Source organism: Lepus europaeus, chromosome 6, assembly GCF_033115175.1.
Source record: "Lepus europaeus isolate LE1 chromosome 6, mLepTim1.pri, whole genome shotgun sequence".
Classification (NCBI taxonomy): domain Eukaryota; kingdom Metazoa; phylum Chordata; class Mammalia; order Lagomorpha; family Leporidae; genus Lepus; species Lepus europaeus.
In genome coordinates, this window is record NC_084832.1 from 95,150,235 (window position 1) to 95,170,586 (window position 20,352).

The 20,352-nt window shown below is 40.3% G+C and overlaps 1 protein-coding gene and 1 pseudogene across 6 annotated transcripts in view; both read right to left on the minus strand.

Moving 5' to 3' along the window:
* Nucleotides 1-20,352, minus strand: part of ERC1 (ELKS/RAB6-interacting/CAST family member 1) — a 539,472-nt gene that overhangs the window by 141,607 nt on the left and 377,513 nt on the right. For all 6 annotated transcript variants that reach the window (XM_062194621.1, XM_062194626.1, XM_062194624.1 and 3 more), the window contains one exon: nt 726-870. In XM_062194621.1, the coding sequence (XP_062050605.1) occupies nt 726-870 (145 nt within the window). The remainder of the gene's footprint in view (nt 1-725; nt 871-20,352) is intronic.
* LOC133762562 (recombining binding protein suppressor of hairless-like) overlaps nt 15,975-20,352 on the minus strand; it is a 70,022-nt pseudogene continuing 65,644 nt past the window's right edge.

The following is a 20,352-nucleotide window of genomic DNA, read 5'->3' on the forward strand; positions in this document are numbered from 1 at the left end:
AATTGGGCCTCAGCACGCAGGATGACATCAGAGCGTGACTGCATGGCCCACACACAGTACAGGACTGGTCAGATGAAGAGTTCTGAAGTTAAATATGGGCACTCAAATTTAAAAATTCAGCTTTCTCTATTTTCAAAAGGTAAAAATTTCCCATTTTGTGTTATGGTGGTAAAATACACATTACAGAAAATTTTACCATCTTAACCATTTTTAAGCATATAGTCCAACTAGGTATAGCTGCACTGCTGTACACCCATCATCAAAGGGGCAATTTTAACTTTTATTTTCACTAGTGAAAGGACTCACATGAATTAAACATTAAATTTTGGTACAATTTAAGATGGAAAAGAAAAGGAATCTTGTTCCTACCTTTAGAGCTTATACAGCTTGGAATAAGTGGAAATCTTTTGATAAAAATATACTTACTGCCTGTGTAACAGGAAACTGATGAGATATAAACATATTAGCCTTTTTTCATTTCAATGATTTGTACCAGTCATTGTACAAAGCTTAAAATATTCTCACAGAAGACTTGCAACAGCTTCTTAACCAGACCCCTTGGCAATATGCTGCGCTTTCTAGAAAGCCACCGATTTACCAAGATAGAAATCTCTATGTTGAGAATTAGTTAGATAGGATTAACAGATGCCTACTATGACACACTAGACTTACTGTACAGTCAGGCAGACAGGTGTAAGTCAGGGCTGCCCCTGCACGAACAGTACCTGCTGTTTGAGCTGCTGCACCAGCCGATCCTTCTCCCGCTTTAGTGCAGCCACTTCCTCTTGCGTCTTTTTCTTAGAGGATGAAAGCTCTAGAAGAGCTATATTGGCATCTTTTTCACTAATGGCAGCCAGAAGAGCTTCTTGCCTGTGAAAGAAAATGTCCAGACTTTGATTTAGCCTTCATAACAATTCTTTGAAGGTACTATTATTATTACTCCGATTTAAGGATGATGAAACTGAGGCTTAGAGAGCTTATACAGCTTGCTCGAGTTCAACATGGAATCTCAATCGGGTTTGTCCTAACTCTAAATATCCTCATCATGTTGTTATATTGCTATCTCAATTAAAGGGTCCTACATTATGCTAAGTGAGAGGAGGTAGTGCAGAAGGACAAACACCCATGATTTTATGTATATGAGGTATTTAAAGAGGTCAAACTCAGAATTAGAGTAAAGCAGTGGTTGCTGGAGGAGACATGAGAGCTGTTAACCAGCAGACAGGAAGTCTCAGTTAAGCATGATGAGTATATCCTGGAGATCTGCTGTACAATGCTGTCCCCACAGATAATACTACTGGAGAGTGCACTGAAAAATGTGTTAAAGGGTAGTTCTCATGTTAAGTTATTGAAACAAAGTCTAAAAAATATACTGAACCTTCAAAAATTATATTGGTAACAATTTAGCTTTTCGGTTTACAGTTTTTAAAAAGAATTCCTAGATATAGTTGGGAGTTAAACTTGAAAAAGCAATAAACAGCGATTTTTTTAATAGAGAATAATTCTGTCACCTACACATTTTATCCATCCCTCCACTAAGTATTCTGTCATTCCCAGGCAAACTGAGGCATGAGCCACATTGAAACTATTTTCATGTATAGATGGGACTCACATACCATATTGTAAACCAAGGTCATTGCATTTGGAAACAGCCTTCTGTTCTGAGCACTGATAATTCTTTTTATCTTATCCATGCAAGTAAGTTTGCAGTTGTTGGTAATAACCTGCGTATTTTGAAACAAGAGTTTAAACTTTACAGATTTCTTGTGGTCTAGTTAACAACTTTGAGGTATTTCCTAGGGAGGCAGCCATATATTTATAAAATAATCAGAATGGAGCTGGTGAACAATTAGTTTCATAGTCCAAGTGCATTCCTCAGTAGCTCATCTTTTATGTAAGAAGACAGATTTGATTTACAGGGACTATATAAGTGACTTGAGCTTTTGACCTGAGGAAATGTTGAATTGGAGAAAGCACTGCCCAAGTTTAACCCTGCTTCTGTCTTTTGTTAAGATAATTGAGTTTCAACAGCTGTCATCTGGAAGAGTTTTAGTTTAGCCACAAACTGGAAACCTATCTTATCTTTTGAATATTCTGGACGGATAGCTGTACTGAACCCTGAACAAGCAGGACTAACAAATGGAGGGCGTAGATCAGTTTACAGCATGGACAAGAGGATTTGTTTTAACTAGTCTCTGCTGCTGGAAGAGGAGAGAAGCTTCTCATCAACCCCAGGATCACTTTTCACTGCCCCACACTATATAATTCTAAGAAATGGCAGATGGCTTACAGCATGAGGCTCCAGTCAACACCAAAGGGATACCAACAATCTAAATATACCCTCTGACCACTTGAAAAAAATATGTTAAGTGGTAAAATGAGCTTAAAGGTGAAGGAGTTCAAGATGGTCTAACTATGCACAGTTTCCTGTTGATTGCTGTCATCTGTTCCCTTTTGGGAAGCTCAGAGTCTGACAAAGCTGCTTTCTTAAGGGTGCTGCATTTCTGTAGCAAATAGCAATAGATGGATGAAAGATAAATTACCCTATCGAAATTATATTGAGTCATCAGTACCTTTGCTGACTGCAAAATACAGAGGTGATGGGATCTGAGTTTTATTCTGTGTTTAAGCTCAACACCTGAAATGGTAGAAATTATTCTGTGTGTTTCTGAAGGATCTTGAGTGAATTCCAAACCCTTTAATAAATGATATGCTTGGTCCAGAAGTGGTACAGTTAATCTCTGGGGTAAAATGTCCAATTCCCAAACAGTAATATAATATAACAGGTGACAATTTAATTTCAAATTTCAAATTTTAAAGGATGTGGAGTCTAGGCTGGCGCCGCGGCTCACTAGGCTAATCCTCCGTCTGCGGCACCGGCACATCAGGTTCTGGTCCCGGTTGGGGAGCCGGATTCTGTCCCGGTTGCCCCTCTTCCAGGCCAGCTCTCTGCTGTGGCCAGGGAGTGCAGTGGAGGATGGCCCAAGTGCTTGGGCCCTGCACCCGCATGGGAGACCAGGAGAAGCACCTGGCTCCTGGCTTCGGATCAGCGTGGTACACCGGCCGCAGAGGCCACTGGAGGGTGAACCAACAGAAAAAGGAAGACCTTTCTCTCTGTCTCTCTCTCTGTCTACTCTGCCTGTCCAAAAAAAAAAAAAAAAGGATGTGGAGTCTAAGCGACTGGAATAATATCTTTTTAATAAGATGTATAATTTGATGAATCTTTAATTTTTAATGTACCTCAAATAGATTTTATTATGTCACTCACTGATGCTGCTTACATTTTTTTTTTTTTTTTTTTTTTTTTTACTGAGGAATGGAATATGTTATCAACTGCACAAAATTGCATGTTCTTTCTCATACCCACGGTTCTCATCCTCTAACAACTCCCTTGACAAAAGATCAGACCTTAGTCCTTTCCATCTGAAAGTACATTCTTGATTTTGATTTTTTTTTTTTTTTGACAGGCAGAGTGGACAGTGAGAGAGAGAGAGACAGAGAGAAAGGTCTTCCTTTGCCGTTGGTTCATCCTCCAATGGCCGCCGCGGCTGGTGCGCTGTGGCCGGCGCATCGCACTGATCTGAAGGCAGGAGCCAGGTGCTTATCCTGGTCTCCCATGCAGGTGCTGGGCCCAAGCACTTGGGCCATCCTCCACTGCACTCCCTGGCCACAGCAGAGAGCTGGCCTGGAACAGGGGCAACCGGGTTGATTTTGATTTTTACTTAAGTATTTGCCTACAAAAGGTGCTTCATAGTCAAGAGAATGATATATTTTGATTATGTACTACACAGTTAATCATACGAATTCTAAGTAATATCTATCATTTTAGGTTTTTCTTTTATTTGAGAAGGAACAGAGATAGACAAGAATGTGGAGTCTATTAAATAAGAACAGTCAGGGCTGGTGTTGTGGCATAGTGGGTAAAGCTGCCGCCTACAATGCCGGCATCTCATATGGGAGCTAGTTCGAGTCCCAGCTGCTCCACTTCTGATTCAGCTCTCTGCTATGGCCCGGGAAAGCAGTGGAGGATGGCCCGGGTCCTTGGGCCCCTGCACCCATGTGGGAGACCCAGAAAAAGCTCCTGGCTCAGACTGGCTCAGCTTCAGGCATTGTGTCCATTTGGGGAGTGAACCAGCAGATGGAAGACCTCTCTCACTGCCTTTCAAATGAATAAATCTTAAAAAAAAAAAAAAAAAGGAACACTCATGACATTTTGGGAATAAGGAAAATTGCTGTTCCCCTAAAACATCTGATAAAAAAGATCATATGGTATACTTTAAATTTATGTGGTTAAATTTTACATAGTACACTTAAAAGTGTAAACTTAAAAGCTGTGTTAAGAACAATCTGCTTTTCAGAGGGAGTGGAAAGCAAAGTGGAAAAAAAAAGCAAAAAGATCTTATTTTAGTAGTCACCTATTCCATATAGTTGCCTCTTTGCAAAAAAGATACTTTCTGACAAAAGTTATATATATTTATTGAATAAACAATGAAGTTTCATTGTTCATGAACTTTCGTTCATGTTGCTTAAAATACTCAGACACAGAAAAATTATTTTAAAAACTATCAGAAATAATTCCTTTTTAATCAGTCAATGGCTTGAGATATAGAAGTCACCTATTCTGATACTGATATGGATATTTTCAAGAAATTGAACCTTAGTTGGGATTACCCACTGACTTTAAGAGCTTTACTAAAAGATTATCCACAGAAATGGGAGACTTGGCTAGTGTAGCACATTCTGACTTTGTTTCCTATGAGCTCCTTTCTAGGGAGTAATACAAGCACATAAAATGTGAAAGGTAATAGATGTATGCCACAGTCCTGGGCAAAATAAGAACTTCAGTGTGTTCCTGCCAAATTACTCTCCTTGTCCTGTTTGCATCTCTTCCCCAGTCAAAGGGGAAAAAGGAAAATGTGGTCACAAAACCTTTCAAAGTGATTAGTAACCTCCTACTGCATGACTGACATACCATGTTAGGAGCATAATGAGCAGGCAGCAGCGGAAATCCAACTCTAAGTCATTCAAGTGGTCAATTCACTACTCCTGGTGCTTCAAACTACCAGACCAGTTGAACCTGCCCTTTGACCTGCAAATTCTAATAGAATCAAGATGTTTCTCAAAGTACTCTGCTTTGGTATCAGAGCTTCAGGAAATACTAAGATCACCTCCCTGTCTCCTTACCCCTTCTGGGCAAACTCCAGAAACTGCAGGCAAATGGAGCTCAAAACCTGTATGGTAATTTCTGAATCTTGAGACCAACACAGTAAAGAAGAGATTATAATCAGTATTGGGATGACGATAGTTAACAATCTAAGAGCAAGTCCTAAATGTGCATGTGTGTGCTTAATAGAAAGGCAAGACAGAGAAACAACTATGAACGAAGGGATGTTATTAAGGTTTATTATTCCCTCTTCCTCCAACTGCATACTTCAAATTGAATGACTGTATAACTATGGTTCATAAATTCCATTATTCTGAAAACAAGAGGAAAAAGGATGGAAACAAGAACAAAATCAGTAGCTTTGGCTATTTTAATGTCATGGCCAGGTAGGCACAATTTAATGCATCCTAATTCTAGAATAAATGTAAAATGCAGATTCTCTTAAGGATGGATTAAGTAATCTTTAAATCTCCTAACTTCTTTGTTATTTAAGCAATGGACCTCCCACAGTGAGTAGTGATCTGCTGGGCTATCTCTTCTACTCTTCTATCTCCATTGCCTCTCTGTTTACTGTTTTCTCCAGCTTCCTTTGCAAGAGGTTTCCAAGAGTAAGGTTGATAGACTACCTCATCAAGCTCCTGCAAACTGTAGTCCCTGGGTAAGCCTCTGTCGGCAGCTGTGACTCAAACATCTGATCGCTTAAACTTTCATTCCTGTACCTCTTATTGCGTCCTCTCAAGATTGCCTTTACTTAGATAACCAGAAATCTCTAATGTAAAATGTCAACACTGAATCAACTTTCCCTTCTCCTGTAACAAGTTTCCCTTTCAACAGTATTAGAGCCACCAAACTCCTGTGTCCACAGACTGACAACATTTACACACTGTGATTTCTTTGCTTTCCATGGTCAATATTCCGTCCTGCAGTCTCTTCCTTTCTAGTGGTTTTTAATGAGCCTGCTGCTTTGCGCCTGCACTGTGAGCCTCAGTCACCACTGCCCTTTTCTACTGGGCTTTATTATTCTTAAAGCCTCGTCTCTGACTTCCCCACCCTTCTACACTGTTATATTTTTCCAAGGTCATTTTCAGGGGCCTCTTACTACATCAAATGCTTTGATCTAATAATCAGGATCATCTACAATTCCTTAGCTCATTTTTCCTGGTTGTCTTCTGAGGACCCTTTGTGTCACAGACTATCTATTTATTTTCCTTGAGGCTTATGCGATACTCTCTACCTGAAATGCCTGGTTTCTTATCTAATTACTGATTTTTGTCTTTTCACTTTTTATTTGTTAGGCAGACACATTGGGCTGGGTGGTGGGGGTAGGGGGGATGGGAAGCAGGTGGTGGGAAACAGGTAGATGGAGATCTTCCATCTGCTGATTCACTCCCCAAATGCCCACAATAGCCAGGGCTGGACTAGGCTAAAGCTCATAGCTGGGAGGCTGGGACCCAAATACTTGAGCCATCATATGCTGCCTCCAAGGGTACATATAAGTAGGAAGCCACATCAGAAGTGGAGTAAGTGGGGCTAGAATCAGGCCCTCTGATATGGGATGCAGGTATCCCGGTGGTCACTTAACCTCTGTACCAAAAGTCGACCACTGACTGTCAACTTCTTTCTATTCAGCATCTCCTGTCAAGTTAGATCATATTAACAAGCACTCACTCTGTAAAGGTCCTTCAATTCTACACATGCAGGTCTTGCTTCCCCAACTATAATACGTTTATGGCTACTGCTATATGGTAGCATACTATTATAGTTTTCTACTTAAAAATTGTTAATGTTTACCGGTCTTTCAATTTAAGTCATTAACTATTTTTTAATTTTTTTTTTTTTGACAGGCAGAGTGGACAGTGAGAGAGACAGAGAGAAAGGTCTTCCTTTGCCGTTGGTTCACCCTCCAATGGCCGCTGCGGCCGGCGCACCGCACTGATCTGAAGGCAGGAGCCAGGTGCTTCTCCTGGTCTCCCATGCGGGTGCAGGGCCCAAGCACTTGGGCCATTATCCTCTGCACTCCCAGACCACAGCAGAGAGCTGGACTGGAAGAGGGGCAACCGGGACAGAAACCGGCACCCTGACTGGGATTAGAACCTGGTGTGCTGGTGCCACAGGTGGAGGATTAGCCTATTGAATTGCGGCGCTAGCCTATTTTTTAATTTTAATTGTGGTAAAATACATGTAAGATTTGTCATCTTAACCATGTTTAAATATACAGTTCAGCTGTGTTAAGTATATTCACACAGTTGTGTAAACAATCTTCAGAACTCTCTTTTTTTTTTTTTTTTGGAAAGGCAGAGTTACACAGAGAGATAGCTTTCATCCTCTGGTTCACTTGCAAAATGGCTGCAATGGACAGAGTTGGGCCAGGCCAAAGAAAGGAGCCAAAAGCTTCTGGGTCTCCCACATGGGTGTAAGGTCCCAAGCATTTGGGCCATTTTCTGCTGCTTTCCCAGGCACATTAGCAGGGAGCTGGATCAGAAGTTGAGCAGCAAGGACTTGAAATGGCACCCACACAGGATGCCTGCATCACAGGTAGCAGCTTAACCTGTTATGCTATAATACTGGCCTCTCCAGAACTCTTAATTTTGCAAAACTGACATTGTGCACATTAAATAGTAACTGTCCATTTCCCCACCCTTGGTCCCTGACAATCATTCATTCATTTTTCTTTTTTGGTCTCTATGAATTTGACTATTCTGGGTACGTCATCTAAGCAGAATCAGCCATTTTCTGACTGGCTTATTTCACTTAGCACAATGGTTTCAGTTTCACCCATTTTGTCCATGTATCAGACTCATCTTTTTCGAGGCTGAGTAATACTCCACTGAAGTAGACATCACATTTCATTTATCCATTAATCCTTCATGGTAAGCTGGGTTTCTTCTAATTTTAGCTATTTTGGATCATGCTGGTATCTTAATTTTTTTTTTTAATATCTTTCTTCTAGAGTTTTGGTTCATGGCTTTGAAGACTAGAAGCTTTGAAATATTATTAATCACCTGCATTGCAGTTTTCTAACCTGTTTACATTTTATTTATTTTACTTAGGAGTATAGTTACTCTACAAACTCTATACTGTACACATTTCAAAAAACAGTTCCTGGCACACAGCAGGCTCTTAATAAAGGTATCTTGAACCAACAGCTCCAATTCTGAGTTCACTGCTACTTGCTGCAGTAGCTACAAAGCTCTTCTAGTGTTTTCTTTTTGTCAAAGCTATAAGTCACTCTATTTTAAGGCTCCCCTCCCACCCCTTGATGTAATAGCATATAAGGCAAATGAGTAGAGAGTTAGAGTGAGGAATATCAAGTTTTGAAAATATAAAAGAATCCAAGGCCAGAAAGAGACTCCTAGCCCTGGTCACTTTACATTTCATTTAAAGAAAGAGTTGGGTTATTCTCTAGCTAAACAGATGACATATGGAATATAGGTTCATTTCTAGATGCCATAATTTAAGGGGCAGTACAAAAGTGGGCTGTATCTAAAGGAGGATGACAGGGTAGGGTTATAAAAGGGCGAGTTAGTCCAAAAAGAGTTATTAATATAGCATAATTGCTATCAAAATATTTAGGGTAGATTTTGCAGAAGGAGTATAATGAATCTTTGTTTCAGGGGTACACAGGAAATGTCACAAAAATGAAGATTTCAGTCTACAGAATGCACATCTAATTTATTAACACTCATTAATAAACAGAATTGGAAAGCCTAAAAAAATTATTGAGCTTCCCTTGACTAGGTGGTTAAAGGGACTTTCAGAGATATTATTTAAGTGACTTTGGTAAATCTATCTTTTTATAAATCTGTAATTGTCATAAGTCTTTACTTTTATTTATTTGAAAAGCAGTATTACAGAGAAAGAGCTAGAGAGTGAGACTGATCACCCATCTGTTAATTCAATTCCCAAATGCCTGAAATAGCTGGGGCTGGGAAAGGTTCAAGCCAGGAACTATGTTCAGGTCTCCTATGTGGGACACAGGAACCCAAGCATCTGAACCATTAATGCTGTCTTCCAGGGTGTGCACTGGCAGGAAGCTGGACTGGAAGCAGAGAAAGGACTTGGTCCCAAGAACTCTTAATAGGAATGTGGTTATCCCAAGCAGTGGCTTAACCTGTTGTACCACAATGCCTGCCCCAATCTGTCCTTTATAACTCTAAGATTTTACTACAACTACTAACAAAAATGATAGCACCAATAAATTGTATGGACAATGAATGATGGAGTAATACATCATCGGAGAAATTACCTTTGGCTAAGGATTTAGGAATTGAGATGGGCCTTTTTGGGCAGAGAAATCAGAAAGACATAAGATGGCAAGCGTAAAAGACACAAATCATGTGTAAATACCCTTTGCATGACTGGGTTAGGGAGTTTCTACAGGAAAAGGAAACGGTGGAGAGAAACAAAGAAGGTAGATTTGAATCAGAGTGGTCTGTAAATGGTCTGAGACGGTAGTCTAAGGAATAAACAGATTGTGAACTCCTTGATGGCTCTACCTAGAATCCAGCAGCAAAGGGCAATAAAACAAATATTGAATAGGAATGCTTTGATTTTGAACACAATATGGAAGCACCAAAAGTTCTAGAAAAGTAAAGCATGGTTTTAAAAAAGAGTTGGAAGCAAAGAGGAGTGATTAGAAGATTCTGGAAGCAGAAAGGCCAGGATGCTACTGTTACAAATGCAGAGCATTCTGATTAGAAATTAATATTATAAAAATTGTCTAAAGAATTAAGCATCAAATGCTAAGAGTCACAGGTAGTTGACTGTTAGTGAAAAACTGCTGTCATTCAATGAATACTCAATACAACATAAGACTCACATTTAAGATTTGATGCTGGAGATAAACCTTCCACATCACCAAATCTACACTGCTTCAGGGTGGGTGATGCAATGACACTTATAGAGGTCCTGCCTAATAGAAGCTTCTTGCAGCACAGTGGCAAGTCTTCCTGCAGAGACCAATTTCAGGATCCTCTTGGTCACTGCTTACCTTATAGCTGCACATCCCCTGAAACACGGAAAAGGAACCTCATCTACACTAGGAAACACACTGACAAGAAATGGGCAGAGAAATGATTCCAATATGGGTTGATTTTCATTTTTCAGGAATCCTTAAAAAGAATAAAAATTAACATCCTGAAAGCAGAAAGTGTTGCTAAATGTAGTTCCACAGATGAGGCTGACTGAACAAAATCTTGTGTGGAAAACTTGTATTTGGCTTTTTCTTTTACTTTTTCTGAAAAACCACCATGTAATATATCAAGCCCACTGAGGATAATAGCAAGTTTGGAAAATGTAGCTTTACTGTGATATTGATACTTCTCCTGTATCTCTTGTTTCTTAGACTGGCAAAAACATGACATTTTTATCACCATTTGTCATAAAAACAAAAGTGTATAAGAAGATGCTTCAAAGATTCAAGGAGGGCTAGCATTATGGCATAACGGGTTACACTGCCACCTGGGACACTGGAATCCCACACTGAAGTACAGATTCGAGACTCAGCTGCGCTGTTTCCAATGCAGCTCCCTGCAGTAGTACCTGGGAAAGAGCTTGGGTTCCTGCCACCATGTGGGAGATCAACATGGAGTTCTGGGCTCCTGGCTTTGCATGGGCCAGCTTTGGCCATTGTGGCAACATGGGGAGTGAACCAGTAGACAGAGGATCTCTGTCTCTTTCTCTCTCTCCCTCCTTCCCTCCTTCCCCACCCTCTTTTCTCTTTCCTTTTCAAATAAATAAAATAAATCTTAATAACAAAGTTTATGAAAAAACAGAATTGAAAAACAATTATTTTGGTGCAAAAAATTGAAATCTTGCATTTTTTTTCATAACATGCATTTTCTACAAACTTTTTGAAGTTCGTCTCCATTAGTTTTAAATTTATAAAAATGAACTGTAATTTAACCCTCAATATAGAGAAATCAGTCATTGCCAGAGGCTGCTTAGCAGAAAATGGAAAATGACTGGAAAGCGGCACAAGACAGCCTCTTGGGAAAATACCAAGACGTGGTTATGGCGGTGGTGACACAGGCACAGACATCTGTCAAAGACCACCAATCTGTATGCTCAAAATGATGCATTTTTGGCCCGCGCGTGGCTCAACAGGCTAATCCTCCGCCTAGCGGCGCCGGCACACTGGGTTCTAGTCCCGGTTGGGGTGCTGGATTCTGTCCTGGTTGCCCCTCTTCCAGGCCAGCTCTCTGCTATGGCCCGAGAGTGCAGTGGAGGATGGCCCAAGTGCTTGGGCCCTGCACCCCATGGGAGACCAGGAGAAGTACCTGGCTCCTGCCTTGGGATCAGCGTGGTGCGCTGGCTGCAGCGTGCCGGCCATTGGAGGGTGAACCAACGGCAAAGGAAGACCTTTCTCTCTGTCTCTCTCTCTCACTGTCCACTCTGCCTGTCAAAAAAAAAAAAAAAATAAAATAAAATAAAATAATGCATTTTTTGTATGTGTATTATCTCAATCAAGTTATTTTAAAGATAATAAAACTTCTCTGAATAAGGATTGTTTTAACACAGAATATCGTTTTAATTGTGGTAAAGACATGTAACATAAAAGTACCCCATTGTAGCCATTTTTTATTGTTTCATTGGCATTAAGTCCACTCCAGTTGTGGTGCAACCACTGCCATCATCTGTCTTCCATCTTCCAAGCCTTATAATCTTCCCCAGCTGAGATTCTGTGCCTATTAGACGCCAGCATCCCGTTACTGTCTGTCCCCAGCCTCTTAACAACCACTGCTCTTTCTGTGCGGCTGTGACTATTCCAGGCATCTTGTGCAAGTGCAGTCACACAGCATTTGTCCTTTTGTATCTGACTTATTTTTACTTAGCATAGTATCTTCAAGGACAATGCACTTTTTACACTTCCAAATGTAAGTGACCTTGAAGATAATAAATACTCTATCTGCCATGTTGCCTTTCAAATTGTTTTTCTTTATTCTATTTTCCAAAAAGAGACAAACAGATTTCTAAAAATCCCTGGCTCTTATTTAGCCATCATTGGACTAAAAAGGTGTTGGTGGGATGAGCCAAGATCAATGGGTAAACAGATGAGGAATAGTTTAGGGGGATGCACTGACAACAGCTACATTTGAGGTTCTGATACCTTACTTATTAAATCTAGTTAAACAATATACAACTATAGTTTCAATGCTGATATACTGAACACGGTACAACATAAAAATCTCTTTACACAACTTACTTTCCGCCTGTTAATATTAAATATCATTTATATGACATTGAAAATCTGTTTAAGAAACTGGAGATGATATTTAGAGTAGTTCCAATATCTATTCAAGTATATAAAGGTACATTAATCTTCTAAAGGGCTGTAGGACAATGACACCTGAAATGCTAGCAATAGAACACAGCAATTTAGAGGTAAAAGGTCTAAAAACAAAGAATGAACTTCACAGAAAAACACAATAGCTTTATTAAGAGAGGCACTGGAATCCAGGTCCTCTATCATGATATTTAAAAAAACAGATTCAACTTCCTGGCCCTAAAGAGGATCCCAATAAACTGTGCACATTCTTTCTACTCTTCCCCATGCACCATATTTCATATAAGGAATCACCTATTAGCTTCATCTCATAATGTATTATTATTTGAAAATAAGTAAATAAATACCTTTCAAAAACTACACTCTCAGCTTTTAAATGGATACCCATGGTCTTATGATTACTGTATGACATGGCCCCATGTTCCAGATTTTTGCTTTCCTATGGGCACTTTCATGAACACTGAGTTTGGAATATGAATCCAAACATGGTTTCTATAAAGATCTATTTATTAGTTTGAAAGCCAGAGTTACACAGAGAGAGAAAGAGACAAACAGATAGGTCAGGGAAGCCCATTTACCTAAACACACAGGAAATTTTCTTAAAGAAGTCCTACTACATCAGTTTTTTAGGAATCACACAAGAAATTTACCCTATTCTTGTTAAAAATCATCTCAATAAAAAGGAAAAAAATCTTTAAGAAAATGGAGACAACAAAATAAAAGAACAGGGGAAGAAACATTTTAGTTACTTACAAATATTATAAGTGTGGCAGTAATATACTACAGGAATTTAAAAACAAATGGAACCTCACAGAACAGTATCAAAATCTTTCAAAAATTATACTAGTAGGTCACAAAACCAGCTACCAAGAAAAGAAATTTAATAACTTTGATAGTTCATTTAAAATTTATTTTAGGTACTGAGCTGCAGTAGCTTCAAAAGCTTGAACACTTTTCTCACTAGTGTGTGATGTAGCATTTAGAACGCTAGTGCTGCAAACAAAACTAATATCAAAGTTACCAATTCTCAGTATTTGGTGAGCGTCTGCTATCTGCCCGGTCCTGTGCTAAGTACTACTGACATACCAAAACAGTGACTTCACAGAACACAGTCTATTCTGGAAACAAGACATTAAACAAAATTAGGCACAGAACTAAATAATTATAAGGAATTTCTCTGTCTTTTTATGTTAAACATCACAACAAACTTTAATAGGCTCTTTTCAGTTCTACTGATGATATCCATGTGTTAAAGTGTTACAAAATTCCTTCTGTATTAAAACCAAACCAAACCAAACCAAACCAAACCAAACCAAACCAAACAAACCAACAATAATTTTGGCCAAAATTTTTTTTTAACAAAGCGTGGAGCACCCACTATAAATTTCGTATGTGTACAACAAGAAGACTGAATTAGTTAGAACTGCAGCAAATGCTGAAGCAATTACAGGATACAGGTAACCATATGGGAATAATAAGTATGGCATAATCTGTATTGCATGATTAACCTGGCTTGCCCCAGAGGACATGCGCTCAATTCTATGGCATCCTTGGGACTACTGAAAATTTAGTATTATGAACTATGGGAAGATGCTCCTTCTTATTCTATATGTTTTTAGAAGTTATTTGATTGCTTCCTTTATGAAGATATATCTGTGCTTCAAATAAAAGCTAAGACCTTTAGAAGATTTATTTTGGGAAGTTATATGAAAAATCTACTCTAATTATGCTGTCAAATTTATATTTGAAACTGGTTTCAAAGTTTAAAGTATCTAGAAATATGACAAATATCCTATTTATTATAAAATTGAATTTTAGTTTTGATAACAAGTCTGGCACACAGATAATGAGTAGGGGGCTGTGTTTTTTGGACCACAATGAAGTATAAGTAAATAATTATTTTCAGGGATTTGTAAACTGGTTCTGAAAGTAATTCCCAGGAAAAGGATTACAAAGGATAATACATTTTAGCAACAGTGCCACTAATGCAAAAAGTGAAATTGTCTAGGTATTTTGAGACTCAGTTGGATCTTAAGTTCCAATGTTTTTATTTTTTAAATTTGAAAACATTTTTATTATATAAGTAGTACAAAGGGGTTGGCACTGTGGCATGGTAGGCTCAGCTTTCTCCTGCAGCACCTGCATCCCATATGGGTGCTGGTTTATGTCCCAGCTGCTCTTCTTCCAATTCAGCTTTCTGCTTATGGCCTGGGAAAGCAGTGAAAGATGGTCTAAGTGCTCTACTTCTCAAATAAATAAAATCTTTTTTAAAAATTAAAAGTAGTACAAATAAAGAAAAATGGAAATAATGAGGAAAAATAATTTTATCTATTTATTGCCCTGTTATCCTAGTAGAACTACAATTAGTAATGTGACTTGTTCATCTTTTTTTTTTTTTTGCAGCCATTATCACACTCATTCATATACTTTTTTTTTTTTATTTATTTTATTTACTTGAAAGAGTTACAGAGAGAGAGGTAGAGACAGACAGAGAGGTCTTGTATCTGCTGGTTCACTCCCCAGATGACCGCAACGGCCAGAGCTGCAACAATCCGAAGCCAGGAACCAGGAGCTTCTTCCAGGTCTCCCACATGGGTGCAGGGACCCAAAGACTTGGGCCATCTTCTACTGCTTTCCCAGGCCATAGCAGAGAGCTAGATCGGAAGAGCAGCTGGGAGTAGAACCGGTGCCCATATGGGATGCTGGCGCTCCAGGCCAGGGCTTTAACCCATTGCACCACAGCACCCGCCCCTCATTCATATACTTCTGAACCTTGCATTTTTAATATACTGGATGGGAAGAGGAGCAGCCAGGACATGAATGTGAGTTCAGGTTCCCAGGGCTCATATGGGATGCCAGTGCCGCAGGCAGAGGCTGAGTCTACTATGCCACAGCGCCGGCCTCGAAACAGTTTTTAAGGCTGACACTATCTCTCTTGCAGTATCTCTTGCCATGATGCAATGAGGGTGGTAACAAGAGTGGATGGGAAGTCCCTGTGCTCTGGGCTGCAGCATCCTCTGGCCTGTTAATCCAGTCTAAAAGCTGACCCTCTGGATGAGCTCATTTTTAGGCTAGTAACAGTAACTGCAATAGAAAAACCAATGGATAAAAATGTTTTATTTTCTACTAGGGATGAAAATGCAGTCAAAAGCAAACTCTCCAGGCATCACCCTTGTGAGCCTGCTGAGAGGGTCTGTGAGTTGAGTGAGGAAAGAGGTGGCTGTCTGAACAATGTGCTAGCAGCTGCAGAGGGCGATGGAACAGCTCCTGGGCTCCACCCTCTGAACCGATCCTAGGCACGAATCTGCACACAACTGAAATTAAACTGTCTCCAGCTGAGCAGTTCTACAGCAACTACTCTATATTTCTCAACAATAACAATTTCTCTACTGGGAAAGCTTTATTCTTCAGAAAGAAAACTTATGGAATGGGACTAGCTGAGTCAATCCTGACTATCTTTGAGATAAAAGATGAGGCTGGTAGATGGACCTCAAATCCAATCTTTTCTGACTACAGTAAGCATCATCAAGTGTTGATACTGTCTAAGAGGACAGTCTGAGGGGTTGGCAGCGCGAACCCAGCAGGAAGTCCAAAATAGACTAGTGCAGAATCAGACTCCACTGTGGCCAAAGTAAAGGGCATCAGCAAATCCAGATCACTTTGCAATTTCCGAGGTGCCATCAAGTCCTTCCTGATGCTACTGTGACTGAGGGAAGGCAGAATGCGAGTGGCCACCACGGTGGGAAGCCCTTCTCCTTCCATCAAGGAGGATGAGCTGGGTCTGATTTTTATTCTCTAAGAGGTCCAGGTAATCCAAGGATTCAATGTTAAATTCAGTGGCATCTCCAATATCTAATCCCATAATTTCTAAACACATGGGGTGGGTGCCCATCAAGCCACCCTCGGGGGCTCACGAATGGGTGCTGCCACAGGGGCTTGATCAGGGGCCAACGCGGTACACAGGGCACACTGTTTCACCCCTGACCTGCGCCTGGCAGAGAGCAGGGACTGTGCACCCGGCTTTAGCCTCCCACAATATTCCTATTTTCTCAAAGAAGTACTCTTACAACTTTCTAGCCATACCTCATATTCTTGACTAGATCCGAACAATTTCTTGAATACAGGGTTACTTCCAGCTATCTGTTTTTGATGTTCTAGCTTCTCTAATTTAGAATTAATTGGTCCAAGTCGGGTACTGGTTGGCTGTTAGTGTGCCTTCCTTGCGTCCCCTCTTCCTGCTGGCTCTGACGCATAGTGGATCACATGGATAACGGGAATACACCAGGAGGGTCAAGCAACAAGAGACGATAACTGTGAGCCCCTGGCAACCGTAGAAAGCAGAACTACCATTACCAGTTTGGACTCTCACAGGAAAAAGACACAAACTTACATATGGTTTACTCCCTAAAGGTTTTTGCCAATGCAGCTGAACATATATGCTAATAGTTTTAATGAAATGTTTCAGACCTGCTGAGCATACACACTTAACATGTACATGAAGCAAGTCTATGGGAAGTCTGTAACTAGAAGAACAGCATCACTGGAACCTAAACTTTGGAAGAGAAATTAAGCAATTAAATTAGTCCTCAGAATGCATCCTAAAAATAAAAAAGAATAAGCCAGTCAAGAAAGGAATACCTTATTCAGATAATAACTACTCATTTGGTGTATATTATTGATTAGAATAGGATCTACTAAAAATCTGTAGGATCTATATTCATTTTAAAAATAATGGCACAGGGGTTGGCATTTTGGTATAGTGGGTTAAGTTGCTGCTCACATGAGAAACCCATATAAGAGTGGCAATTAGAGCACTGGCCATTCCACTTTGATCCAGCTCCCTGCTAATGCACCTGGGAAAAGCAGTGGATGATAGACAGCTCACGTATCTGGGAGACCCAGATGGAGTTACTGGCTTCTGCTTGGCCCAGCCCTGGCCTTTGTACGGATTTGAAGAATGAATCAGCAGATGGAAGATCAGTCCTGATAATTCCTCTTTTTCTTACTCTGCCTTACAAACAGATAAATAAATCTTTTAAAAAAAGACGGCATGTTAGTTTTATTTAAAAGAAGACTAGACTATACTGCAGAGGGTCTAGTGGTGAAGATGCTGCATGGGAAACCTGGGTTTGAGTCTCAGCCTTGCTTCTGATTCCAGCTTCCTGCAAATGCATATCTAGGTGGCAGTGCAAGTATCTGGGTCCCTGCCACCCACATAGAAGACCTGGACTTAAGTTCTTGGCTCTTGGTTTCAGACTGGCCCCACCTTAGCTGTTGTAGACATTCAAGGAATGAACCAGCAGGTGGGAGATCTCTGTCTTCACTGCCTGTTGAGACATACATTTACTTCTAAAAGCTACAGAAAAATGGCAATTAGAAATATTACTTTGGGGCCGGCGCCATGGCACAGTAGGTTAATCCTCTGCTTGCAGCACCGGCATCCCATATGGGCGCCAGTTCTAGTCCCGGCTGCTCCTCTTCCAGTCCAACTCTCAGCTGTGGCCTGGGATAGCAGTAGAAGATGGCCCAAATGCTTGGGCCCCTGCACCCGCATGGGAGACTGGGAAGAAGCATCTGGCTCCTTGCTTTGGGTCAGTGCAGCTCGGTGCCATTCAGAGAGTGAACCAACGGAAGGAAGACTTTTCTCTCCTGTCTCTCTCTCACTGTTTGTAACTCTACCTGTCAAGTAAATAAATAAAAATATTTTTAAAAAAATATTATTTCAGGGTTCAGTGCTGTGGCATGTTGAAAATTTAATTGCCACTGTAACAGGATTAACAAACAGGCAGGACAGAGGTGGATTCCATATAAAAGGATGCACTTGGCCCCCTTTGGCCTCATTGCCCCTTCCCTGCTCTTCTACCTTGGGATGAAGAAGCAAGAACGCCTCTGCTAGATGCTGGCCCTTGACCGTGACTTTCTCAGCCTGCACATTTTGAGCTAATAAATTTTTGCTCATTATAGTTTACATAGTCTGAGGTATTCTGTTTTGACAGCACAAGGTGGACTGAGACAGAGTCTTGGACTCTTATTCTCTGCACAGCCAATTCTGGTGAGTTGTCTCAATAAAGAAAATGGATAAGGAAATTCTAAATGACTTAGCACATGAAAATCAATCCAGAGTATATACTGAGAGAAATATCTATGAAAGTAAGTAGATTCACCCTGCAGAGACCACGGAAGGCTCAAGAATGATTAGTTAACAACTATGGAGAGCTGCAGAGCTCATTATACTCAATCAAATGTGCTTTACAATAGTGGTGCTCACACGAAAGAAATTATTCAAAATGGAAGTCTGTGCTTTACTCCTGACCTACTAAGTCTGAGTCTAGAATGGACATCTGTAACTTCTTTAATTAATTTTTTTAAAAAAAAATTTATTTATTTGAAAAGCAGAGTTACAGAGAGAGAGAGAGGAGAGGCAGAGAGAGAGAGAGAGAGAGAGAGAGAGAGAGATCTTTCATTTGCTGGCTCACTCTCCAGATGACTACAACATCCGGAGCTGGGGTGATCTGACATCAGGAGCCAGGAGGTTCTTCTGGGTCTCCAAGGAGGGTGCAGGGGCCCAAGGACTTGGGCCATCCTCCATTGCTTTCCCAGGTACATTAGCAGGGAGTTGGATCAGGAAGTGGAGCAGCCAAGACTTGAATTGGCACCCATATGGGATGCCAGCACTGCAGGATGTGGCTTTAATTCCCTGCTTGTTCTCTCATTAAATGTTTTAAAAAAAGTTATTTGAGAGGCAGACACAGAGTAGTAGAGACAGGGAGAAAGAACTCTCACCTATTGCTTCTCTCCCCAAATGCCTGCAATGGCCGAGGATAGGCCAGGAGCTAGAAAGGTAATAAAGATTTCCTATGTGGGTGGTTGAAATCTAATTACTTCAGCCATCAATGTTGCTGCCCAGGGTCTGCATTAGCAGAAAGCTGGAGCCAGGAGCTGCAGCCAGGTTCAAACTCAGAAATGCAGGTATCTTAACTGATATGTCAACCACCAAGCCAAATGCCTGCCCCTCCATCTATAACTTTTGTTAAGTGTTTTGTTTTGTTTTTTTAAAGGGGCACAGTGGGGTAAGCTACCACTTGGGACAATCACATCTATATATTGGAGTGCCTAGGACCAAGTTCCCCTCTTCTTCCAATTCAGCTTTCTGTTTATACAGCCGGGAGGCAGCAGATGATGGCCCAAGAACTTGGGTCCTTGTCACTTACTTAGGAGACCCAGATAAATTCCTGGCTCCTGGCTTCTGACTGATCCAGTCCCAGATGTTAGTAAATGTTTGTGAGTCAACTAGTGGAGGGAAGATCTGTGTCTCTTCCTCTATGCTTTTCAAATAAATAAAAATTTGTTCATTATTTCCATTTATTTGAAAGGCAGAATGAAAATAAATATATTTCTCCCAAGTGAATTAGCAGGAAGCTGGATCAGTGGTGGAGGCAGGACTCGATCCCAGGAACTCCAATATGGGATCAAGGGTTCCAAACAGCAGCTTAACCAACTGAGCAACAATGCTCACCCCACCTGTAACTTTTAAGAAGTTCTCCAGATAATTTGGAGATTCTCTACTTTATAGGATCATAAACTAATTTAAAAGGCCAACAATAAGGTATTAAGTTTCTCTGACTTTTCCTATAATCCTGTCAGGACAGGATTTTTAGTATTTTATTTACTTTTCCTAATTCACTAAACATACCAAAAAAATCCCTTCAAATTCCATAGTGAAAATGATCAAAGTTATCTTGAATTATTAAATTCTGATATTGCAGACATTCACAATATTGACCATTACTGGACAGATATGATACAGAGATGATTTCTACAGTTTGGTTCTAATCCAACAGATTTTTTGAAGAAAGCTTAGGAGAGTAATTTACGATGCACTCATGGTAAATTTTCCACCATC